Consider the following 27,237-nt stretch of genomic DNA (forward strand, 5'->3'; position numbering starts at 1 on the left):
CTCCAGCCATGTACAAGTGTGTGGCAGGCTTGAGAGGCACAGGGCAGTCTCGGGTGCCACCAGTAGAAGGTCATTTACTTATGCTGGGGCCTGAACACCTCTAGCTGAACATATGGACCCACTACGACTAGGGAGCGAGCACAATTGCAAAATCAGGCTGTAAGACCGCCACTAGCTGTTTACACATGCAAGCCTTCTAATGCGTAAATAAAGGTCACTTGTGTATTCGGTTATGTCGCTTCTGTGCACTAGTGCGCATACACTGTCTGCAACACTCGCTAGAGGTTTCACTTACCCCCTTGCGGCTGGGTCTCTGATACAGCCTACCTGTGCTTTTTCTTTTTCTTTTTTGCTCTCACATGCCGACAGTCGCTCACATTTGTGCATGCGTCCACTATTGGTCTTCGTCATTCACTCACTCACACAACTGTGAAAAAAAGCGTGTGCATGCGTGTGTACTCATCAGGGAGTATGGTGACCTATAGATTATACCAAATTTGGAAACTGCAGCTACAGGCAGCCTAATCACCACAGACACCCTGATTGATCCAGCTTAAGTTGGTATCAGCTTGGCCTTGAAAAGGGGAAGAAATGTTGCTGCAATGACTGGTGTTGGGGGGGGGGGGGTAGGTTGCTGTTGGCAAGAATGTCGCGAATATGTGCTCCACCTTTCCGGCAGTTACCTGCCAGCCACCAGCATTGCAGCAATTTTGTTTGTTTACTCCTCCGTGCTGTCGCTCTTGGTTTTCATCGCTGCAATATAGCGAGGAGGGTAAAAGGGACTTTTCGCTGTCTCCGTGGCCGCGCGTGCCAGACTCGCGACTTCAGCAGCCAGGGCTGCGTGCGTCTGCTCTGCTTGGGGGACCTTCAAAAATAGAAGCATTCCCAACTCTGTGGCAAGCGTGGCTTAAGAAACCCTTCTTTTTTTCTGTCTGATTTTCTTCCCCCCCCATTTTTTTCTTAATTCTCTCACGGTGTTTAGTGAGTGGCCAAGTTTCTCGTGCTGTATGTCCTTTCTGCATCCAATTTGCGCTTGCGGAAGGTCAGGGATTATAAATAAATTTTAGCGGGAGAAATTGACGTCGCGGATGGCACCACATCATCTAGGGGATGGTTCACGTTCGCTTAACTTGCCTTTTTGTTCTTTATTTTTAAAATTTATTTACTTCACTTTCGGAATGCTCTACAGAAGTGATTTATGTCTCATTCACATTAGCCAAACACACACACACCTCACTCGTGATTTTTTTATTGAGAAATGGAGAAAAGCTATTGTGGAAATCGATGCCAGCAGCCTCTTACCATGAACCACATTTTGGTGATTGTGTCCGTCGTGGGAGGAGAAAAGACATTGTCATGAACTTCACAAAACACTAGCGTCACTTCACTCCTCATTGATCTTCTTGGAGAACACACTGGCATCTCTTGACAACGCGTTTGTTAATTTTTAGACGCAAGTTTTAAAAAAATAAACTATGAAGCTATGAATTTTGTTGCTTATGAGTTTATGAGTTTTGATTACTGTAATGGGTTTTTTGCATTTTTTTAACCAGAGTCTTCTGGCAGGTGTCGACAGTAGTTTCCATGGTGCATTGCTTTGGTCATTGCCACAGTTTACTCAAGAAGATTGGCTTTTTTCCCTAGCAATTAGTAATTTGTTTCCTGCCATAGAAATGCAGTAATTACCTCCAATGCCTTGATGATTAGCACTAGCACATCTGTGTTAACCTGTTATTATTGGAACAGTTGCTGATTTTCATAGCTTATTGGTTTCGATTTTATGTCCAAAGAGTTATCTCGTAAGGTTCTTGACGATGGCTATAACTGGGCACCTGCAGTAATGTCATTGCTTTCATTACTGGAACAAGATTTACCCGCATGTGTGTTGTTTTAGCTTTTGGCACCTTTCCTCTGGTTGAGAGAATGGCCAAGAGATCTGTTGCTCATAGAGGCTGTACATTCTTTGGCTGTTCAAGCGGTCACATGAGAGTAAGGTAGCGATGAACCAGATGCTGAAGGTATCGATGGGGGAGCGCGATGTCGTGCTGCCAATTCATTTGATATCCTTTGACTTGCTGTTTTTCGCAAGCAGTCTTATTCACCTAGGTCCTCCAGATTGCCCCTGACACTGTTGTCGCACTACTTTGTCGCTGAAATGTGTGCTGTCGATTTCGTCGCCAAGCTTGAGAGAGAATAGAAACCCGCTGAGTCCTCTGCACCGCCACTGACACTATCGTCACACTGCTTGCCGTCCTGTCGCTGCTTTCTCTATCTTGTGGCTTGTTATTTTACCACCAGTATGTGTCCTATTATCCAAATGGGTCATCCGTACTATTATACGGGCACTACCATTGCACTGTTTTACTAGCCGAAATACATGTTCATTTTCTCGCTCGCATTGCTGTGGTTGAGAAAGGGCAACGGGGATCTGCTGCTTATTTTTTCAGGGTTACTGATTGTTTATATACTTTTTTTTCAGCAACTTAAATGCGTCACTATTTTGATCATTTGAACAGGTTTGCTGCCTGGCATGGTGTGTCATGTCTGTGGCTTTTCTTGCTTTGGAATAAAAGTGGTGTGTTGGTTTTATAACAATGTTCTCGGTGTACTTTTCATATTGGGCATTACAGTTTGTTTACCCCGCCTCAGCACTTGCCGAGAAAGGAAGAGATCGACTCTATAAAAGGTTACGTCAGTTTCCGCATCGCAACAGGTTTTTTAATGAGCAAACTGTTTTGATTGTCCGTCTAAATTTAGCATCATTTAGCATCGTGCACCAGTTCCTACTCCCCATGTAACTGCAGGCAGTACACTTGGCCCTGCGTAGCAGATGTCTTCATAAGTGTGTCACTTGAAACTGAATGCTATTTGTGTTAATCTTGGGCTGGAAAGACAATTTCTCGTTGAACTTGAGTTTGCATCATGTTTCAGTTCTCTTTCGAGATCTATGCAGAATGCTGCGAGATGTATTCAAGAAAATGCTTGCCTTTTCGATTCCTTTCCTTCCTGCTGTGTCTTTTTTCTTTTTTTCTCTGAATGCCTTGTTTACACATATGGCTTCAGGCTCTCGGAGGGGAGGACTCTGCTAATCCTATTACTGAGTTGCGAAACCGTTCTTCTTTCTTTCCTACCTTTGCTGTGGCTTTGTTTTCACGGTCACATTTTCCTTTCCCCGGGTTCAAAGTCATCACGTTTCCCAAGGAGAGGGTCGTTTTATCATCGCTGCTGCTGCGGCAGCATGTGTGGGGCATTCTTCAACCCTCAATCATCCCGGTTCGAGCAAGCATACAAACATTGATGACCTCAGGAAACCAGGCATGTAATGCGTGGCAACGGCTGGCACAAAAATGCAAGGAAGGAAAGAATGGTTGCGTGCACATATCGAGATCAAGCGAGATTATACTAGGTGAGACTCTGGGATGAAAAAAACTGCACTCGTAAAGGCAGCATTCATGCTGGTCAATGTTATTTAGGTAATGTTGTTATTGTTGTTTGCATGCTTTGCTGTCTTCTGTTTTGCTTCGCTTTGCCTACCCGTCCACCTGTTAGTCCTCCCATAGTGGTTACAGCACTGGTCTGTGCTTTGTCTTTGGTGTGTCTGTTTCATATGTGTGTGCTTGTGTGCTGCATTGTTTTGCTGCACATATTTAGCTTGTGTCCGGGTTCTGTGCTTAGGTCACAGAATATTTGAGTTGGTTTCCAGTTTGTGTATTCGACAAATTTTCTGGGAACGTTTGTGTGCATTGTGGGGTGTGTGCAAGCAAGTGTTCATGTGTCCACATGAATGTGAACCAACTCTCTATATTGCTGGTTTTCCGGCTCAGTTCTTGGTGGGTTGTTCCCCCCCCCCTTTATTTTTCTTTGTGGATTTTGATAAAAGGAGCAGAAAGTGACCCACAAGATGGATTTAAGGTTTAGTATGACAGTTCAGAAATGTGAACTGATGCTGAATTATGTTTCAACTGGCAAGTACAAAGCATCCGCTTTGCAGTGGGGTGTGCAGATATTTGAAAATTTCAAATAGTGAGTAATTCCCTATTCGATTCAGTCTTTGAATCAAATAGTGAATATTCTTCAATATGAATATTTTCCTAATAGTTTTTGAATAGTCCTCAGGCATGAGCACTCAAGCATAAAAAGAGCAGAAGTAATAAATTTAATGCCGGCAATTGTACTACATATAAGAGATAAGAATTTAGTAGTGGGGCACAGTATTACATCACTCAGGAAGACAGACTTCTATGGACTTCTACTTCTACTTTTACTTCTATGGACTTCTATGCACTCTATGGAGAATTTGGGTGCGCGAGCAGACTGCTTATTTGTTCCGAATTCTTCACTTGGACGTTTTATTAAAGATTTCATAACATGCAATCTTATGGCAGAAACTTGCTAACATTGCCGACTCTAGGATATGAACATTGCTTATGTTAATGCGGAAAACGATTGTTCTTATTCAAGAACTGTTCAAAAAGTAACGGATATTTGATTTGATTATGATTCTGGTGGCATTTCATTTGTATTCGATTCGACCTCAAAAATCGCTATTGCACTGCCCTAATTTGCAGAGTAATTTTGGGTATTTGCCATTCACACTGTGCAATACCATCGGATTGTCGTATGCTGCTTAGTTTCCCAATGCTTTCAGTTTGTTGGCATTGTTCTGCATACAAGTTGTAAGTGCACTCAGTTTTGTTTGTTTGTTAAAGAAAGCTTCAGCTCGTTTCTTTTATTGGTCTCGCTCACTAGCCGATACATTCTGAGTCATTAGAGCAGTGAAAATTATTTACAGGTCCAACGCACATCTTGGACTGTGCTCAAGTGATGTTTTCGTGAAGCAGTTAACTAAATTTGTTGCTTGCAGGTACCTTAGTTGTCATCCTATGCAATGTGTAATTGCATGCAATGTTCAATGTATCGCACAAGTCAAAACTTTAAATGTTGTGCAATGTTTATGCTATGCGCTATGCTGTTCTCAGACTATGCCGAAATGCAAGCACCAATTCGGGTCGATATGCACATTGTTGGGAGGTTGACACAACCCGCTGCACTGCTTAGTGGTTGTGACATTGTGCACGAGCTTACGGGTCCGATCCCGGCTGTGGCGGGATGGGACCCCTCATATTTTGACGAGGTGAAGTGCAAAAGTGTTTGTGCACTTGGGTTCACTCTCCCATTATTAAAGTGCCCTAGCAATGAATCCGGAGACCCCCCCAACTACAGCACGCGCCATAATCGTACATGTAAAACACCGAAATTTTGAGGGGGGGGGGGAGTGCAAAAGAGTTTGTGCACTTGGGTTCACGCTCACATTATTAAAGCACACTAGGTGATCAAGATGAATCCAGAGTCTCCCAACTACCGCGTGCCTCATAATCGTACACGTAAAACACCGGAATTTAATTAGATGTTGACGTGAAGTTGTCACTCGGATAAAGGCGATGTTTGATGCTTGTTGAGGGAAGGGTGGTGAGAAGTGCATGGCAGAGAGAAGTACAACGCATGTGTAAATAAAGGTAGGGCTTCTATGTACCTTTTGTGCAAGGGATTTGCCAAGAATTGGGCAGCCCAAATGCAAGAAACTCAATAAAAATCAAAGGAGTTGTTGAATGTCATGCGCTACTGTAATAAGAGAGAGGCCAGTGTGCTTTGTAGATACCCATGAGATGACAGGGTTTTATGTCACAATTGAATGTCTTACTACGCAGGGCGCCGGTGTTCGCCGGAGTTTGCTGTGTCCTGTTAGGCAGGATACTTATCGAACAAATGACATGAAGTGGTGTTGGTTTAGAAAGTCACACTTTAAGCTTAAACTGTCTAAATCAGCGGCAAGGCCAAAGCAGTGGCTTGTTTTGTTGAAGCAATAGGACAGGTATGAGTAAAGGTGTGCTAATACTATTAGAAAGTTTATAATAGGGAATCGAAATATTCAAAACATAGAATATTTATAGAAAAATTTCGGGATAATTGGCACCTGTGGGCAAGCTCTTCAAGAAAGAAACACCAAAACATCGAGGAGTTGATTTCTCTTGTTGTAGTACTTGGACTATATATAAAGTCAAAGCCCATATTTTTATATCACTAAAAAATACCACTATTTTTTCTAAGGTATAGAGAGCTATGGCATTCACTTAACAGAAGAGAGAAATCACAAGTAAAAAATGCCATGTCAGCACTCCATTAAAGGCCTTCACCATAGCGTCCTTTCTAGTTCATGATGATCACCATCATCTCTGGAGTCCTCTGATAACTTATCTTTCCTATTCCCCCTCGGTGTCACGAGGAGGGCTCCAGTACAATAATTGTTGTGTTCTTCACTTTGCGTTTGATAAGATTTGAAGCCCCACCATTACAACATCCTCTTCTTCTTATGACAGCTATGCAACATGATCACTTCATTCTCTGCACATAGTCTGTGTCATCCGGAGGTCTCGAGAAATCGACATGAGAAGTCGTTCTTCTCCACAGGAGGTGCACAAGTCAGTCTGTGTTTCAGTCCCCAGTGGTACACGTCAAACACTGCTCAAACGAGACAGTTTGCCTCTGGGGTCCTTCGGGCACGTGCTAGCAGTCTGTGCACTTCTATTTTTTTGTGTCATCAGTGCCAGCAGATCTGCTTCCCTTAATAAAATAGTGGTGAGGAGGGGAGGCGTGACAGGTAGCTTTTGTTTGCCGTGCCATCGTCCGTCAGCAGCCCACGGCTGAGTTGTCACAATGCACCGCTCTTGCTGCCACTCGTTCCGACTCTTGTACGTGTGGAAGGGATGCGCACGTTGTCGCACACCCCAACGCCTCGCCCGACCTTGGAAAGGAAGGGGGGAGGGGGGGTGCGGCTGTTGAATGACGGCAGCAACCGATGCGATGCATGTCATCTTTTGCGAAAGAGTTCCGAGAGACGGAGAGCAAGCACAAAGAAAAAAGAAAAAAGTGGGATTGGCCGGAAAAGGAAGTTCCTTTGTGAAAGCGCTTCTCGCATATCGTGCGCGCCGTCTAGCACTGACTGATAACGGCGGATAGTGCGAACCCATTTTGATGGTGCTCTTCTATTTACCACAAACAGGTGGCTGCCTTTGCTACACTCTGTGACAGTTGCATCCGCTTTCTGTCTGCACTACAACACCTTGTACTTTACGCGAGGTTCTCAGCAACAATCTGAAGTACAGCACTCACATTGCTGGCACCGCGCCAGGGTGCACAAGGTAGTCATAAACCAACCTTTATGTGAAAGTTTAAGTGATGCTAGTGATGCTGCACTGCATTTCATACTTAGCAGCCAACACTGTGATGGCTAGGCAAGTAACGCAGTCATTAAAATCTCACTTAGTGTGTTTTGCAATACAATTGTTTTTTATCTGTAGTGCTTTCCACAGAACATCTACTTCATATATTATAACTATAACTTGCAGGTGTAAAGTTATGTCAAGTCACATATCACTTGTGCACCATGGTGCTTCCTTCCATCATCATCATCACTTTTCAGCAACACTGGGAATGAATTGCAACAAATGATTAAGGACCTTAACTGAGAAAGTGTAAGAGTAGAGTTGAAGATTAATATGCAGAAGAGAAATCTACTCTTTAGTGGCTTGGCAAAGGGACAAGAATTCATGATCGCCAGTCAAGCTCTAGAGTCTCTGCAGGAGTATGTTTAAGTAATTTAAGCACAGGATACCCTGGTGATGAGAAGGAAATTTACAGAAGAATAAAAATGGGTTGGAGTGCATACAGCAGGCATTACCAAATCATTACTGAGAGCTTACCATTGTTGTTGAAAAGTGTACAGTCATTGAATTCTATTGGTGCTAACATATGGGGCAGAAACTTGGTGGCTAACACGAGAAGTTCGAGAACATGTTAAGGACCGTGCAATGAGCGATGGAACAAAAGATGTTAGGTGTAATGTTAAGAGACAGGGAGAGAGTGACGTGGATCAGAGAGCGAAAGGGGGTAGCCGATATTCTAGTTCACATTAAGAAAATGGAATGTAGCTGGGCAGCTCGTGTAATGTGTAGGGTAGATAACTGGTGGACCATTAGAGTTACAGAATGGGTGCCAGGGGAAGGGAAGTGCAGGTGAGGATGGGAGGAAATTAGGTGGGTTGATTGATTTCTCGGAGAGGCCTTTGTCCTGCAGTCGAAATAAGAATAGGCTCGAGATGATGACCATAGCTTCATTGATAATGAGCATTTAAAATATTCAAAGCTTTCCTTTGGTTCTTTTGTACACATTCCAAGCTAGTGTTTGCAATTGTTCTGTAGAAAGTAACGAATGTTTTTACCTTTGTTTTGGTGGTTCCCTAACATTAGAAATTTTATTATAGCAACCTATGTGGGTTACTATAAAAAAAAAATGTGCAAGAGTCGTCATACTCCATTTATGCTTGCAATATTATGTGTTTATATTGGTATCAAGCAAACAGTGCATCTAAATTTATGTGGAATAAGGGTTTGTACGTGATACAAAAGCTCGTTTGGACGATCAGATAAATATGAAAAATCGGAATTCAGCAGTGCATCAGTGTCCCGTCACCCTCTTGTTTAAAATAAGTCATCCTTCAGTGCTGATTCGGTATGTAACGCCAAGTTATTTTTACCAGAATCAATCGCGTCAATAGCTCTGGCAATGCCTGCATTCACAAGCTGACCCCCCCCACCCTGGAACTCTGTGCAGATGTTGGTGCCGGGGAGCAGGAGGAGCTCCTGATTCGCAAGCTGCGTCAGTGCAGCGTCGTATTCGACTTCATGGACCCCGTGGCTGACATCAAGGGCAAGGAGGTGAAGAGGGCCACACTGAATGAGCTAGTCGACTATGTCACTGCTGGCCGTGGGGTGCTTACAGAGCCAGTCTACCCGGAGATCATACGCATGGTGAGCTTCCTTGGAAAGTTGTGTGCATGGTTCTCAGGCTGCAAAACATTGTGAGCGGGTAGGAGTGGGGTGGTGGGGCTTATTTGACTGTTAAACAGTCTTTGTGTTTAATGCCCTCCTGGCACTGATTAATTCTGCACATCGGAAATTCAGTTTCTCTGCGTGTTTTGCATCTCCAGAAAGGAAAGCATACAGCTGCAGAACAAATTGAGAATTTCCAATTGTGAGTGAGTTTTGTCAAGTTTACAGAACGTGAACTCTGCGCAAGAACTCTCTGCAGGACCTTCAGATATGAGAATGTCAACTATTCCATGTCAAGCGTACTGGGAAGGCACCAATCCAGTTAGCAACTTGAAAAATACGTCTACTGTAAAACGCACAGCCTTCCTGCTCATTTTACTAAAACACTTCATACTTGTTATTCACGCTTGTAGCATAGGTCCATCCAGAGATGTTCAAAGATGTGTGCAGCATGCTCTAAATATTATTTTCGTCAGTGCTTTTGGCATTCAATAGATTATTTTGGCATGCACAATCGTGCGCGCTGTGCCTGAGGAGGTTATGCCTTAGCACAAATCTGGACACTTGAACAGCTTGCGAATGGGCCAGGAGAGTGTGAGAGGTAAAATTTTGAGGACTACATGCGCTGACACACATTTCTCAAAATGCTCCTGTATTATCGGTATAAATTCAAACATATGAAAGTAACTAGAGTTCGCTTTTTCATTTTCGAGGTCACCTGCATTTGTAATAGTTGATTCTGTAAAATGTGTTGTACCTAAACCAGGCATACATGCTGGCTGTGGTGCAATTTGCATATTGCCCTCTAATTTGATTGCATGTAACATGTTCTCTATGGCTTTGTTTCTTGATTGCATTGCAATTTATACTGGTAAAGCATAACCACTCGACAAAATATTTGCTGAACAATGCTGCGGAGTAGGTTAGTTGGGAAGTGATAATTTTGGTAGATAGGTTACTTTTGTGAGATAAAAGGCAAACAGGCATATGAAGGACATGCCAATGATGATCCGTTTCAGTGCGTGCGTTGTCTCTGTCTGTGTCCCTTTCGTTTTGAAAAGTAGCGCATATGCTGAAATTACAATGTTCAGTTGTACAGTGGCTGATGGCCCTGGATAGGTTGACAATGCTGTTTGCTGCAAATTTTTTTTTTTTGTAGCCATTTATGAGACTGGAGAGACGTACAGTCTTGACACATTCTTTCCAAGTAGTATTGAGGTTTTGATGGGAAGTGCGAGTTTCTCGGCAGTGTTCTCTCCAGGCACTAATTAATTCTATTTGTTGAAAATTTAGTTTGACCTAATAAATTCCTGCATCTTCAGGTGATGAGAAGTGTACAGCTGCAGAGCGTATTGACACGTGAACTCATTTATCTTTTACGGGTGAGCGCTTTTAACGTCTAAGAAATGTTATCGCTCAGCACAGGACGCGTCTACATGTATCGGAAGTTTCTAGAATGTTATCAATGCTTCTATCCTCTGTCTGTTGTCGCCGAACCTTGTGTAATCTGATTGCATGTATGCGCGACGCAAATGGTGTAGAACTTTGTGGAAGGCACGCAGGTCCCAGCGGTTGCTCTGGAACATTCGACGACTTATCTATAAAAGCCGACGCACTTGACCGGCTGATCAGATTTTTGCCGATCGCCGACTGTATTTGCCGCTATCGTTGCACTATAAGTGTAGCCTGTTTTTGTGGGCACAAGTTTGCCCAATAAAAGTTAGTTTCGTCTTTCACAGTATTGCTACTGCGTTCTTCAACGTCACCACCACGTGACAGTATTAAGCATTTTAAATTCTGCAGTGTGTTTTTCAAAATTGTTGAACGTGGACTCCATGTGAAAACTATGTAGAGGAACATCAGATGTGAGAACAGAACTATTTGATGTCTAGCATACTTGTAATGAGCCTATCTATCCACTTAAAAAATATGCCTCATATGCACAAAACCTTCTGAGAAACAATGATAGAAGTGAATCGGCACCGGATGAGATACTGGCACCAACAGCTCATATGCACAGAAATTTACTTTCCAACTCGTATTACTAACACTTTACACTTATCAGTCAAATTTACAGCACTGCTAGGTTGAATCGGAAGTATTTCAAGGTGCGTGTGACACATTTTAAATGTCAGTAAGGTCCTCAGTGTTCTTGTTTTTGATGGACTATTTCGGCATGCACAATTGGGCACACAGCATCTAGGAGGGGCATACTGCTTTTGTGGCATCTTGTAGTAAGCTTGAGTCAGGACATCGCAGTTGGGTCTGGATTGTCACTTGTTCTCCACAGCTGTGCTCGAATGCCAGCCGACTGAAAATGACAACCATCGCTCTACTCTGTCTTTTAAGCAGGTGCTGGACATCCATGTCATGCATCAAGCTTTGCATTTTCTCTGTCGTTGCAGATCTCTTCGAACCTCTTTCGGACACTACCTCCAAGCGAAAACCCAGATTTTGATCCTGAAGAAGATGACCCCACGTTAGAGGCCTCCTGGCCACATTTGCAGGTAATGGAATTTGGGACACTGTGTTACAATGTCGTCATTCATATCAGCAGCAGAGGGGTCAGGGAGGGGGGGCCGTGCAGGCAGGGGAAGCCTGAAGCTCGAGCTCACACTTCGACTAATAAAAGCAGAACCGCAGGGAACAAAGCGACAATAATGCCTGAAGCTGCAAGCATGAAGATTAGACAAAGCCAAGCACTAATTGTTGATTTCATGGTAGCTGAACAATTGCAATGCCAGAGAGCTTTTTTCTAGCAATTTGAGTCAAAAACTATGCGGGGATTGAACTTGACAACAACTCTTTTCTGGGTTGGTCGTTCTACGATCTGAGCTAACCAGGAGGCTAGCAGATTGCATGGCGGGGGCGCAGTGCAGGCGTCAGTAAGGCAACTATTTGAAGGTTCAAGCTGACCTTGTGTCAAAGCACCTGTATGGTTGTTGCAGTTATGTTTGTAGTGCTTCTGCCTGTTCAGAACTAGTTCCGTCTTGCTTGACAGTGCACTGTTGTGCCTGCAACACACTCCCAGTTTGTAAGCCAGATTCACTTTCTGCTGTGATGCTCTCTTTGAAGTAACACAAAACATTGATAGCTGCCTGCAGTATGGCAACCAAATGGTTGCGTTAAGTTAGCAGAGTGCTCCGTAGGTGAAAGGAGCCATGTTTTGTAGCTCTTGCAGGTGTGGTGAGCCATTTGGAGTGAACTTGTCCTGAAGTAACCTTACAGCCTGTCTTTCTCAAAATCATGTCCTATCTTCTCTTTTTTTTCTTTTTCCGCTTCCTGATGCAGCTTGTGTACGAGTTTTTCTTGCGGTTTTTGGAGTCTCCGGACTTCCAGCCAGCACACGGAAAGCGAGTCATAGACCAGAAGTTCGTTTTACAGGTGAGTGGTTGACTCTGTTTTGCCTCGCATATTCACTAGCATATTCAAGTAGCGATGTTCGCTACTTTCTCCTTCTTTTGGCCTCCTTCATTCATAGCCGCCGACCGATAATTCGGATGAGCTCATTTATTTGTACAGCTTCATAGCTGCACTGCACATCTCGAAGACTCGGGTGTATTGCAAGCAGCTGATATTTTGGGGAACTTGCAGTGCGCCATTTAATATTTCAGACCCTGAATTCACATCACATGCTATTTCCATGATAGAGTCTAGCAGAAAGAGCGATGTTTTTTACTTTAATACATCATCTTCTTGAAAACAAAAGTAGCAAAGCTTAGCCGATTCAATAGTCATACTGTGCTCCAACCATAAGAAAAAGCCAAGTCTAGCTGCTAAGTCGTAAAGGCAGCATTTGGCAGTTTGTCATACATGTTCTCTTTGTCTGGCATTTGATCCTTGACATGCTATGTAGCAATACAGTTTGAGCGCTTTCATTGTCTGTTGCAAGTTTTTTATCACTCGCAATCGTCAAGCAGCTTAGAATCGTACATACTACAGCAGGCACGTACCCCAAAATTTTATTTTTTTTTCGGTGGGGTCAAACCCAAGGTAACTTTTCTATGCAGTAGAAGGGGGAGAGGGGGTACATTTATTAGTACAATTACGAATAATGCCCACCGTTCGTCATAAAGAACCCGCAAAAGAGAAATGAAGTAAGGTGTATCTCACAGGTACGCAGGTAGGGACAGATACACAGGTAGGGACAGATATGCCAGTCCCGTACAGCCACATAGAGCGCAGGACCTTGCGGTTCTAGACGTACTGCGCCCACCGCAGAAGGTTAGAAAAGCACCCACATAAGTATAGCCGAGGAGTGGCTACGTCAGGCGGCTTGACTGATAACTGTAGAAGCGTCATTCAAAGCACACGGAATCATTCTCCACTTCCAGCGGCGTTTTCTCTACATACTTTTTATATAAAAAGATGTTCAGTCATAAATATTTTCACAAAAAATTGTTAAGTTTGTTAATTTTTGCTTTTCCTTCCTGTTTGGCTGTTGCCCCCCCCCTGGGTACCTGCCTGAACTACAGCCTCAATGTCTGCTCCAATGCCAATGGTGATACAAGCTAAATGCCAGACAACAACATTTGTGGAGAAACGTGAGATAATCGGGCTAATAAAGTGTGGTCAAGCACTGTTGCTAGTTGCTAAGGGCAGATATTTAGTGCAAGCACTGATTGTACTTGGTCTCAAGCAACGACATGACGTTGGTCAAAATCCAGACTGAGCATGTCATGCGCGAATGTACATGAATGCAGCAACACATCGATGCTTTCCTGGCCGCTAGCGGAATAAAAACACTTCTGGCAAATTTGTATGTTCAGTCTTCTAAGTGTTCTCCTCCAAGTCCAAAATTTTAAGTTGGCAACTGTATATGTAGCTGTATCTTTTTTGCAGACTAGTGTTTGCAGCATGCAGGTTATAATGAGAGCGAAACAAAATTAGTTGGCTTCTGGGGTGTTACATGCCAAACAACAATCTGATACGGGATGTCATATTGGGGGCACTCCAGATTTTTCTTGATGATCTGGGGTACTTAAAGGGCCCCTCACCAGGACCCATAGCAAATTTTGGTTTCATGCTGGAAGTTATGTGTCCTCTAGAGAGTGTTCTGTCACAACAAGTTTTCAAATTGGCTCATTAATAGCGGAGATAGAAATATTTCAGTGCTGCAAACCCATTGTTTCAGCAAGCAGGTTCCCCTGCCCAGCTAGACACCCTCTCCACTAGCCCCGTTTAGCCTTTGCAAGCGAAATTCCTTCCCCGCGTTCTCCCATACCAGACCTCGAGGATCGTGTGATGCATAAGTCACAGGCCCCGCCTTCATTCTTTTTCTCCTCTCTTTTTTTTTGTTTCCTGCGCTACTGCATTTCCGCTGACCGCACGCGAGCTGTTGTCTCGTTCGCACAGCACACGATTTTGCACGCTGTGCACAAGGAAACATGACTAGCGGTATAATTCAGTGCTACACGAATACTGAGGCAGAACAAGCGGATCGCAGAGCATGATAACGCTCTGGAACACTGTAGAAAATGGCATAGTTTCGGTACCTGCTCACGTGACCACACGACCGTGGGAACCAGCAGACGAAGCGGAAGTGCATCTCTCTTGCTTCGGTGCGAAGTGAAACAGAAAACATGCAGACACTCTGTTTGCGTGTTTCATTATTTCTCCAAACTTCAATTCGCCAATTCAAGCAACAGATCACACAGATAACAGATGTTGTCTTGAATAAATCTCTAAGTCGTGTCATCATGAGCAATGTCACACTGCGGACACGGTTACATAGGCACATGAGCCCGACTAGGTCATCGTCCCTCTCCGGGCGGATTCGCCGCGAGTGAAGTGGGAAACGGCATTAAGATTGAAATTTCAGATCTTTCCGCAGCACATAGCGATGCAATACTTTGCAGACACGATTATTATTGTGCAGTGTATGCTCTGCGCTTGTCAGCTCAAAATGGCTAGACATGGTGGGGTCACCTGAACATGCCCCTGAATTTAAGTACACAAGTGCTTTTGCATTTTGCTGTGCCGCCGCGGCAGGTTATAGTGAAAGTACGACTGCAAAGTTCTTATTCAGTGATGTGCTAAAGCTGGGCCCTTATTATGACTCTGTTGTTGAGCTTTCGTTTGCTGAAAGTCGTCTGAGCATTTTAGCCGCCATGAAGGTTTAGAATTGCTGTGCTTTAGCAGCATACTAGGATTGAGCTACAAACAGCAGTGCTTATGGCAACAAAAATAACGTACAATGCGAAGGACAAGGACAGCGATAGACGACATACACAGCTCTGACATACACATTACCAACTAGCCCAAGCAACCACCCTAGTTATGGCAACAGCTTGTGGCGACTCTGCCCACCTAAGCATGCAGGGTTCTTATCACATCTTGCAGTTGTGTTCCCCTCTGGCTTAAAAGTTTTCGATGCAAACTTCTTAACATTAACTCTTCCACTGATCACAATGTCTCGTGTAGCAGACGAACGCTTTAGCACGTTCTTGTGTGAGCACGTCGCCAGATGTCTCCAGCAGAGCTGCTCTTTACGTTTCCATCCTGGTGCTTCAGTGAAATAATAAAATATGTATATTGTCATGTGGACATTGTTTTGTTTCTGCCGGTGAATGTTTTTAAATGGATCATCCAGTATTTCTCGTGCGGCACAAGAAATGCCTACTGTGCGCAGCATTTCTTGAATGTTGTGTCTGAATTTGTACCGAGATCATGTGTAATTAGACTGCGCATGTGATGACAACAGTGTTATACATTCTCGAATGTATGTGAGCGCTAGAGATCACTCTGAAATGTATGGGGAGACATGTATAAATAGCAGTTGAACTTGACCACAAGTTCAGATTTGGTGACTGGCAACTGCGTACACTGCTTTCATTGGGATTTGAGTGCTGCTTGTTTTTCTTCGCACAATATCTCCCTATAAAAAGTTTTGACACTGCTTGATTCTTTATCATCACTAAAGCACCACAATAACCATGAAAAAGCGTCTGTATCGCTCTACTATAAATCTGCAAATCAAGACGCAGTAATCGCATCTGCAAAAGGTTCACTTTTAAAGTTTTTTTTGAAGAATAATGGACAAATGCACCACCTCTGGACGAAGAAGCTATCTGAAGCTATAACGTTGTGGGGATGTACCAAGTTTTAAAGTGAAGTGTTCTTTTTATGTTTTACGATCAAATCGTTTCCCCTTTAAAACGATGTCTTTTCTGTGCGGAAGAAAAGTGTGGCTGAGGCTGCAGCCAGGAATTCCGCCACCTCTCACTTGGTGCCTTTTTTTGTGCGCAGCTTCTAGAGCTCTTCGACAGTGAGGACCCGCGGGAGCGGGACTTTTTGAAGACGGTGCTGCACCGGATCTACGGCAAGTTCCTGGGTCTTCGGGCGTTCATCCGCAAGCAGATCAACAACATCTTCCTGCGGTTCATCTACGAGACAGAGCACTTCAACGGGGTGGGCGAGCTGCTGGAGATTCTGGGCTCGATCATCAACGGCTTTGCGCTGCCCCTCAAGGCTGAGCACAAGCAGTTCCTGGTCAAGGTGCTCATTCCGCTCCACAAGCCCAAGTGCCTCGGGCTATACCATGCACAGGTGGGTTGTTGGGGTGCCCCCTGGGGGCGAGTTTTGGAGGAATGTTGCAGTACCGGTGCATAGGTCGAAAGAAAAGGGGAACCAATGGGCCCGGGTTTTGTTAGTTGCAACCATACGAAGCAGACAGTTAATGAATCCAAGGAAAGTGTAAGGGAATTTATCTAAGTTCTAATTGAAGTGTAGAAATAATAAGGCAAATGGGAAATGAAAGGGCATAAAAACAACTTGCTGTCAGTGGGACAAACCTACAACCACTACATTAAGCTTGCATTGCTCTACCAATTGAGCTACGGCAGTGGCTGTTCCCATGTCCACATTCTTAGGTTTGTTTGTAGTATGTGTTTTGTTTTCCAGACAAACTAGCTGTAAAGTTACCCCTCTTCTTGTAGAGTGGTCTTAAACACAATTTCAGTTGTCGTGGGGCCACTGTGAGACAAGGAAAAAGAAAACCGAAACATAGGAAGAGTCAGGTGTAGCAAACACATGACTCTTGTAAACACTGTGCGAACGTGTGTTATCCCTGCCTCATGGTTGAAAATTAGCGGTTCTTGGCTTGACTTTAGTGCTGCTTTGAAAACGATGCAATAAAATACAGTAGAACCCCGCTGTTACGTTCCTCACTGCTGCGTTTTCCCGGCTGCTACGTCGTTTTCATCCGGTCCCGGCATAGCTTCCATAGGATCCAATGTATAAGGAACCCTGCTGTTACGTAGTAGCTGTGAAAACGTTCCCGCATGATGCGTCGCCACCCGAACCCGCCTGGGCTAAAGTAGGCAACGCGCTCCAACCGCCATTTTGGCTTTTGACGAGTTTTGACCGGGCTTGGCCGGGCTTGGCTATGGAACTGGCTGCAAGAAGCCGCACGCCAGTTCGAGAGGCCGCCACTAGATGGCTATTCGTGAAAAAATGCTCTGTCATCACTGTGATTACGGTCACCGCATGGTTTGTTGGACGGGTCGACCACGGGGCAAGAATATGGTATATTCTTGTATGGTATATTCTTACACCGTGGGGTTGACTCACGGAGGAAAGAAACTCAGGAGATGCCCTGACATCACTCTTTGTGAAGGAAGCCGGAAGTAGGCGTTGCTCCGCCTATCGGGCCAGCTCTCCTCTCTTGTTTACATTTCTCACGAAACCACGCCGTGCTGCGCGCAACCGGGCTGCTTGGACACGCGCGCTCCGCAGCAATACTAAACAATCGTTATCACGTTAGCATGATTACGCCATAGAGGGCAAAATTTCCCGCGGATATTCCTTCGTCCGTTGCCATTGCCGTGGCGCGGTGACGACGAGGAGCACGAGCTGCATGATGCCGGGGAGTTGCCGAATCCTAGCTTTGGAGAAGCCGTCGTGGCTCTGGACCTCCTCCGCAGGTACGTCGCACCTCACAGCGACGCTGAGAGCAATGCGGCCTTCCAGGCTATTGAGAAACGTGTGGCGATTTCTAGCGAACGAAAGAAACGGCAAGCCACCATTCTAGACTTTTTTAAGTTCTAAGCGCACTCTGTGGAAATAAATTGTCTATAGTTGAAGCTGCACTTTTTTCATTCATTTTCGGAGCTTTCTTCACTGTTGCGTTTTCCCGGCTATTAAGTTTTTTTTTCTCGGTCCGGTGAAAAACGTATGAACGGGGTTCCACTGTATATGGAAATGAACGGGAGGGTGGCAGCACTGCGCTCTCTAGTTCCTGTAAACAGAAAGCAGGCTGGTTCCAGCTGTCGGCTTTCACTGAAAACATTGTTCCGCGACCGCTACGCTGTTCATACTGAACTTGAAGACGCTGTGGCAAAATTTTCAAGGGAACATTGGGCGTGATTTCTCCTGATAATGGTAGATCCAATTCATCACAAAGTAGGTTGAATTTGCTCGTAAGTGCGTTGCTTCCCCGACTGAAAAGGCCATCTGCAGAAGTGGAATAGCGTTTAGTGCTTTGCAATAAGAGTGCGGCAGAAGAACTATGGTAGATCCAATTCATCGCAAAGGTGGTTTAATTTGCTCATAAGTGCGTTGCTTCCACGACTGAATAGGCCATCTACAGAAGTGGAATTGCGTTTAGTGCTTCGCAATAAGAGTGCGGCAGAGGAACAACTATCCACTGGGACAAAGGGACAGCGCTGAAGAGCGGTCTCGTCGAACACCTGAAACGCAGCGTGATAAACTTAAAGCTGCTATCGACAGGAGGCCATCAAAATGAGTGAAGGACAGACAGTCACCAGAGCAGGCTACAGATCAGCTGTACTGATTGTCGACGTGCACCTCGGGTGCCCAGTATGTGTCGTTAATTGCATGATGACACTGTTGAGCGTGCCCATACCTGCATAACAAATGCCTAGGACAATGATGTGCTGTGGTGTGTCAAAAGGCACTGACGGCCGTCCCCAGACAAGAATACCGCATTTACTTGCATAATGATCGCACTCGCGCAGTGATCACACCCCTGAATTCTGCCGTCAAAATTCGATTTTTTTTCTTTCCCGTGTAATTATCGCACCCCGAACTTGCCGTAGCGATATGTTGTGTGCCAAGTCTAGCTAATAATGACTGTGCTTACCATCTGTCCAATGCTATCAAATGCTACGCGAACGACTCAAGACATACCAAGTGGTCTGCACGCACCAAACATTCTTAAGCAGATGCCCCATTTCATTTGTTTCACCACTTTCCACACTTCCCTGAAAAAAGAAAGGTACAACCAAACTTGCCTTGGCTTTATTATTTGTAGGCTTTATAATGGTTGCGGTCAACAACAACGAAAAAGGCGCCTTTCGATTCTTGTCTACACTCATGGGCATGCAACAAATTGTGAGCGGCAATGATAGTAGCCACGTTTACACTGATACGTTTGTCACGAGGAGTCGGAAAAGCAGCAACAGCAGATGTTTTGTCCGAGTTTGGCTGGACGCCATCGGCGTTCACGACATGCCCGAGAGACTTCAGCTCTTCGTAACCGAAGTGACGCTTTTCTGGCTTTAGTGTGAGATTAGCGGAGGGGAGCGCCTCAAGTACCGCCTCTAAACGCTGCAGATGTTCTTTCGGCGTCAGAGAGAGAGAGGGTCTCCCCAAGTGGCGCTGTTTGGTACCTTTTTACCTTGGTGAGGCAGAAGTGTACCTTATTCATACGCCAACACTTGTAACACGGCTAAGATATTAGCCCACCCTTATTGGAAACGTGTCATATTAGCATACTAGAGAAGACAAATGCCGCAGTTTCCACAGCATGCCCGCCATGTGTTTCTATGTCACTGGCAGTTGAGCGCGCCCATCTCTGTTTCTGTCCCTTCAAAGTGGACATGGCTGCGTTATTGCCGTAAACTTGCCTATATTAACGGTATTATTCATTACTGATACGTAAGAAACTGTTTCAATGCATGTAATGTACACGCGAGAAGAAAAAAAAATCTCGTTCGGGGTGTTTGGCTTGCCCCACCGGCCGCCATATTTGTTTTGGTGTCCCGCACTGTTACAGTGGCAGCTGCCTGTTTGTTGACCTGTTGTCATTCCGCAGCAAACGCAGGATCTTTTCGCGGGAAATTTAACCCGCGTAATGATCGCACCCCTGAATTTGCATCATTTTTCTTTTTACAAGAAAGTGCGATCATTATGCGAGTAAATAAGGTACTGACAGTTCACCTGCAAGTTTATTGCATAAGCATTTGTGTGCTTACCCTATGAGAAAACAGTCCATCTGTCCGTCCCGTAAGACGGCAGCTTTCAAGATGGCGCCCGCAGCATTGAGCGAATTCAACTTCGTGCTGCATCTCGCTTCAACGCCAACGAAGCGTCAAGAACAAAGTGCTCACAGAGCTCTCGGCACATGCCGCACTCAGCCACTTTCACAGATCACTTTCAAGATACGGACCCGCGTGCCTCTCTCCAATGCTAACTAAGCGGCAAGAACACAGTGCAGGAAGCTATCGGCTGCTGGCACTTTTGTCGGCATCACAGATTGCTTTCAAGGCACGCTCCGTGTGACGGTGTTGCCGGCCGAGTAAGTTTGGTCACGGTTCGTAACGATTTGATGGGATTGATAACGTGCTAGAGAGCGATAATGATTATAATGATTGGAACGTCATCACTGCACCTGGTGCCGCCACATGCAGTGCTTTGCTTGCATCATCAATGCAGCTTGCGGCGCTGTCCACACCAGTTGGTGTCACCAAAGCGCTGTCATTTGTGCTCCCTGGATTGAGCTTGATAACATTGATAATGACACCGGGCTGTGTGGAGATGAGCAAGTGGCACAATGCTTACGCATACTTAGACAACTCCCAAAGGAGTTTCTGCACGACTTTTGTCTCTGGCACAGAATGAGTTATTGATAGATAAAAGGGGAGCTTTGTATTGCGAACCTCGCTGGGTTTTCATGATCGTGGCTGCTGTGTGGCTGTTCCCTTGCCGAATAGACCAACCAATCACAGCAGGGGATGCGTGTGATGTCACTGCCGCTGGATTCCTTGCACCAGCACCAGACGGCACTTGCCTCTGCAGCAGCAGTGACGGTGGCTGTGCCCCTGGGTGGAAAGAAAAAAAAAGAAGAAAGGAAACGCTAGGATGCCCCATGATCTTTATCACCATTGGAACACCACCAGATGGCATTTGTCTTCGCGCTTTCGCAGCAGCAGTGGTGGTGGCGGCCATAAACCCAAACTCGTGTTTTGACTCTTTATGCACTCGCACAAAGCTTTGCTGTATCTAGATTCTGACTTATGGATCAGCTACTTTTTTCTCTTCTTCAGTCTTATTCACCACAAAGCCAGGGGCAACTTATATTTCACAGCGACTTATATTCTGGCTTTTACGGTGCTTTGTACAGTCAGCAACTGATTATTCAGACATGCTCACATATCCCCTTTAGGTGGAAATTAATTTCGTCCATTGAAAACTTGGTTGCACCACTTCTCTTGCATCTTAAATATCACGGAAAGTGTACAGCTATAGAATGGATTCGGAATTTTCAATTCTTTAGTGAGTTTCATGCACTTCACAAAATATGGGCTCAATCTGAGAACTTGTCTTATTTGATTTTCCTGTACCAACAAGGACTGAAATGTGTTTGTGGTTGAAACAAACGGAACAGGTTGCATGCAACTGCATGTGTACAGAGCAAAGTGTTGAACTTTTCTGTCCACTTGTAGACAGTTCTGTCTCCGGAATACTTTGGCATTTAGGTGGCCCCTGTTGAGTCCTTATCATGGCACTGTGACCGTTTATGCACTCGCTTTTTGGCCTGGTCAGTGTAATAGAGTGTAACGCGGTGTAATAGCGGCTGCTCAGAAATGGTAAACTGCCAATGCAGCATGACACGATGTTTGTTGACAAATGAGGCATGTCATTGATGTTTTCTCGTTTCTTTGCTTGCAGCTGGCGTACTGTGTGGTACAATTCCTCGAAAAGGACGCTACGCTCACGGAACAAGTGAGTACAAGATTGCCACCCTACTCGTAGCACACTCTTGACACAGCTCTGCGCTCGCCCCCCCCCACCCTTTTCTTTATTCTTGAAGACTGCCTGAAAAAGCTCAGGTGGTCTGAAATTAACTTGTGGCCCACAACTACACAGTCTTTCACAAGGCTGTGAATTGCTTTGGGAAGTTGAGCCCCGTAATTTAACGGGTAGTGTAGGTCACAGCCAGTATACTAAAGAAGTGCCGTTTTTGCTGTAAATTGTGTCTAGTGACATTGATGATGTGAGGTCGTGGGTCCAATTCCCGGCGCTGCCATCAGCCACATTCTCATGGCTGGGGTTCGATTCTAGTAAGCTGGTCATAAAGATTGCAACATGGCAAAACAAGGGACAGGTAGTGTGGGGGTCACGTTTGGAACCTTATTTTAGATACCTTACGGAACGGAGCGCCTAGCTATGATGTTTCACCAACTAGTGCCTTCCCCGGTCGCTAGCATTGCATGTGGAACAGCAATGGCGGCATGCAGGTAGCGTTATGTACGTATATTCAAAGTTGCACAAACTCCTTGCCGCATGCTTCTGGCACATAGCATGTTTACACTTAGCCTGTGTGAAGGTTGGGAAACACGTTTTAACTCCTTACTACATGGTGTATCATATATGATGCACAATTTATACAGTTCAGTTGTTGCACAAAGATACCAGCATGTTTGTTTACTGTTCATTGGCCTACTGCAATGTTCTTTTCCTGAGACAGGATTCTCTTGCCTTGTGTTCACTGTCCTGTTTTGTTTTATTGTTTGATAAGTGTTGCATGATGATGGCGTAATTTTTTCCTTCTTTTTTCCTGTTGACTCTTCACAATGCTGCTTCTTGCGTTTATTGTAACATAGTTTCATGTTAGCCACTTATGATGCATATTGTGCATTACTCGCCTTATATATATATATATATATATATATATAGTTGGACCTGTTTATAACGAACTCGATAGTTCCACGAAAAGTGGTCGATATATCAGTAGTTCGTTATACATGAACTTGCCCTTAAAAACGCTTACAAAGTTAATTGAACTGAAACTGTCATCAGCAGTTATAAATTCGGCAGCACTTTGGTCCGGAAACCAGATTTTCAGTGTCAATTTTGTTCCCAGTGTGTTCCCAGACCTCGTGCAAACGTCCATTAGAAACGTCCATGAAAGTATGAAATGCGGTGTCGTATAGCTCTTTCAAAATGGTGCCCAATTCCGACCACCTGTCATTTTGAAACTACATGCGTATTGGCCATCTTTTATTCGAGGGCTTTTGCTGTATTTTATTACCAGTGGGACATGACCTTATTCTGCACATGAGAGTGAAGTGTTGTAGTTGGTCCGAAGACATAAACTTTGGAAACTGCTGCGGCATGTCACCATCCTGTGAAGGTCTCTGGCATTGTGGTCGAGGCATTACGGCTGCGCCTCAGCCACACAAGAGCCGTAAAATTATGTTAGTTAGACCTCGATGTAACAAACTTCAATATAACGAAATTCTGAATGAAAGTATTTAAACTTTCATATCCTCTTGTCCGTAGAACCTCAGTATAACGAAGTGTGTTTGTGTGCAATTTCAATATAACGAAATTTTGCTTTTGCAGCAAAGGAATGCTGAGGCAATAAATGTAAACTTCTGCGGACGCAGATGTTCAAATAGTTGAATTATTTATTTACTAAAAAGGTCAAATTTCAATACAACGGAATTTATACATAACGAAGCAAATTGTGGATTTTATCCACTTCATTATTTTGAGGTTTGACTGTATCTGTATCACTTCAGGTGAAACAATTTCAATTTTTGAAAGGTGAAGCGCTACCATAAACAGTTATGAAATATCGGCAACACATAAAAGAAGCATCACCAAACAGTGATCTTCTGATAACGGCGTAGTAACCGCCGAACCTTTGCAACATTGCCTGACAGCAGTTTGTGATGCACCATTCTCGCGGACATGGCCTGCGTCGAATTGAATGCTTGAGCAGGCCCGTGTTGTTCCTATGGTGGAATGACAGATGGTCGTTCAAAATCATTGAAACAGGCGTAATGTGAGGGGCACCGGGCAGACAATTGCGTAAGAACGAGGGTGACGTCATTGTAGCATCCGATATCGCACGGTTGCCCGCACCAGTGCACGCCCTGCGCCATGCGGTTTATGCTGTGTGCCTCCACCCTGGAAGCATGACTAGAAGGCGCGTGACCTTCGTCGCGGCTTCCGAAATCTGCGCGCAGTGGTTGCTCGCTCGTCTCAAAGGCTGTGTCATCTCTGTGATTGGATTGGAGCGGGGCACCCATGCGGCCGTGCATGCAGTTCTTGTTGTCGTGACTGGATTCGCAATGTTTGTTATAACAGAATGTTGATTTTAAGAATATGCTTGTTATATCTGGAAGCCGTTTGCCTCAGGCAGGGTTGGAAAATCGAGATTGCACAGAAATGTGGTCGTTATGCCAATAAATCGTTATACGGAAATGTGGTCGTTATAGCCGATAAATCATTATATCTGGGGTCATTATAAGTGGGTTTGACTGTATATATAATGCCACGACAACTTGGTCACGTTCAAGTTGCGTGCCCTTCGTATTGGACACTGCACACCGTTCAGCGGTGTTGTTCAGTAACGGGCAGCAATCTTCGTGTCACGAGTAGCCAGTTGGACCCGGCTTGCATGCGCCCTGCGCACGAGGTATCATGAGAGAAGAAAGAAGATGGTTTGACGCCAGCTTGAGAACGCGACTGCCAGGGATTCTGCAAGACTGCAGTGACTGTTAGTTGTGGGCACAGGTTCGCCCTTAATAAATGTTGTTGTTTTGTTAACCTGTGTTAACCTGTAGAAGACTGGTTGAAACTGTTTAAAAGAGTGGCAAGCTTTTGCCCTACATCACCTTCGCATATAATACGGCCATTTAAGAAACAACACGAGTCACCGCGTTTGAACTTGTATTCAGCCAAGCAGTAACCACAACTTCGTATGCTGTGTTGCCATTAGATGAAGAAAACAATAACTCATCTGACCTAGATGATTTCTTGCAAAGAGCCGAGGAGGCACGACAGATGGGAAAGTACCAAATACGCTGCCAACAACGTATCGACTCCAGCCGGTATACAACCAGCAACGTAGGGAAGCTCATTATCAGCTCGGTGACTAGGTGTGGTTATGGACCCCAGTGCGACACCGTGGACTGTCTGAAAAGCTTCTCTGCCGATACTTCGGCCCTTACGAAATACTTCGTTGTATAAGCGACGTCACTTATGAAGTGAAATCCTCTGGACACAAGAGCCCAAGATGTTGTCCGCATGAAACCCTACCACGAGAGGTCACGAAAAAAACAAAACGGCGAGAACTTACAGGAAGCCCTACTTCCTCTCGTGCATCGAGTCGATGCGGTAAGGAGGAACATAATGCCGCGACAACTTGGTCACATTCAAGTTGCACACCCTTTGTATTGGACACTGCACGCTGTACAGCGGTGTTCACCAACAACATGCAGCGATCTTCATGGCACGAGTAGCCGTTTGGACCCGACTTGTATGCGCCATGCGCACGAGGTATCATGAGAGAAGAAAGAAGACGGTTCGACGCCAGCTTGAGAACGCGACTGCTGGGGATTCTTCACAACCGCAGTGACTTTTAGTTGTGGGCACAGGTTCGCCCTTAATAAATACTGTTTTGTTAACCTGTATTCCTGAACACCGTTACAATATATGAATATACGCACAACGTAGGTGCGCGCGCGCGCGCACACGCACACACACACACACACACACACAGACAGAACTCTCTTTAAACAGCTTTAAACAGAAGTTCATGGGACCAGGGAAATTGGTTCCATTTATTAGGTGTTCCATTTACTGAGAGGCATTGCGGAGAACATTGCATGAATACAAAGCGAACCAAGCATGAGGATGGTACTCTGTTTGAAGGGACACTAGAGGCAAATATTAAGTCAAGCTAAAGTGATAGATTAGTGCTCGAGAACCTCCAAGGCGTCAATATTATTGCGAACCGAGAAATTGAGGTAAATGCAGGACATGATTAGAGAGCCTGGGACATTCAAGTACTTTTCCGATGATGAAAGCACTCCTCAGTTAAATTCTGTCACTAGTACTCAACTACTCGTTGCACAAAACATCCTTGTATTGTATTATAACATGAAATAAAATGCTACTTGTCCAGTTCTATTTCATTTTAGACAAAAGTACTCATTGAAGTTACCCTTGACAACGATGCGGGCGGTTGAATGATTTCGTTTGCTCTCAACTCTGCGCTGCCCACGCTTTCGTGTTTCAGTAGTTATCTCGTAGTGCTGTGCTAGTTTTTCTGGCTCGCAAAACTCGCACAGATGGCAAGTAGCAGATAATTCAACTTTCATGTGATGTTGCGGGATGCCCGAACGGTCTATGCCACTTGACCAAAAAGCAGCTGCAGTGGTGAATCCGCCACTCTGTCTTGGCTCAGTACCTCAGAGAGTGGGGGTGGCATATGCAACGTCACCACTTTCCCGGTTGGGCGGCAGGAGATTTGAATTTCAAAAAGAGGTATTCGGACTCTTCAGATACCATTTTCTCGTAATCTGTCTTTTCTTGGCACGAAACAAGCGTTACGATGTTTTCTGGAATGGCATTTAAACAGTACAGGCCAACTTAGGGGTTGCCTTTAGTGTCCCTTTAACTGACAGTTCCGTTTAAGTGACTACCATTTATCGAGATCCACTGTATACACATGAACAGTCCTTGATCTGCCAATGCAATCTGTTGGTTATAATGACCACATTTCATAACATTTACAATATTCCAACCCTGCTTATTGAAACTGCCTTCAGATAGAATGAACATGTTCAAAAGCGCTGTAATCCGTACTATTACAGTGAACACTACACACCCGGTTGCTGTAAAAGGAGAGAGTGCGTGAAGTTCAGAAGCACGGAAGTGCGACCGAAGTGGGAGCACAGTAGCGGAACTACCGAGTTTGTTATAAACGGTTTCGACTATATGAAGGGTGCTTTTTTTAACTGCATCAAATTTTTAAAAATTGCCTGTGGCAATTTGATCAGGTGGCCATTACTTAGAGAAATCAGAATACCTAAATAAATGATAAGCATAGTTTAATAAATTAGCTTTGTAATTATGAACATTACAGCCACAATTTCTGTCTACGAATTATAGCTGCTGAGTTCGCAAGGTGTATTCACTTTTAAAGAATTCTCAGTACTACACCAGTTTCGAGGTATTAATTTGCAAAGCGTTCTTCGAAATGCATTGGTGTTCCAGTTACTTTTGTGCTTCAATGACTAAAACAGCGTTTTCTTTTAAAAAAAAGAAGCGAGTGGAACGCCAATGCAGTTCGTTGGACGCTTTGAAAATG

General features: G+C 44.6%; 1 protein-coding gene across 4 annotated transcripts in view; it reads left to right on the forward strand.

Moving 5' to 3' along the window:
• The window catches only part of LOC135912252 (serine/threonine-protein phosphatase 2A 56 kDa regulatory subunit epsilon isoform-like), a 61,653-nt gene that overhangs the window by 14,818 nt on the left and 19,598 nt on the right, over window positions 1-27,237 (forward strand). For all 4 annotated transcript variants that reach the window (XM_070526963.1, XM_065444645.2, XM_070526962.1 and 1 more), the window contains exons 2-6: window positions 8,671-8,867; window positions 11,294-11,395; window positions 12,180-12,272; window positions 16,137-16,436; window positions 21,801-21,854. In XM_070526963.1, the coding sequence (XP_070383064.1) occupies window positions 8,671-8,867; window positions 11,294-11,395; window positions 12,180-12,272; window positions 16,137-16,436; window positions 21,801-21,854 (746 nt within the window). The remainder of the gene's footprint in view (window positions 1-8,670; window positions 8,868-11,293; window positions 11,396-12,179; window positions 12,273-16,136; window positions 16,437-21,800; window positions 21,855-27,237) is intronic.

The sequence above is a fragment of the Dermacentor albipictus genome, chromosome 10 (genome assembly GCF_038994185.2).
Source record: "Dermacentor albipictus isolate Rhodes 1998 colony chromosome 10, USDA_Dalb.pri_finalv2, whole genome shotgun sequence".
NCBI lineage: Eukaryota > Metazoa > Arthropoda > Arachnida > Ixodida > Ixodidae > Dermacentor > Dermacentor albipictus.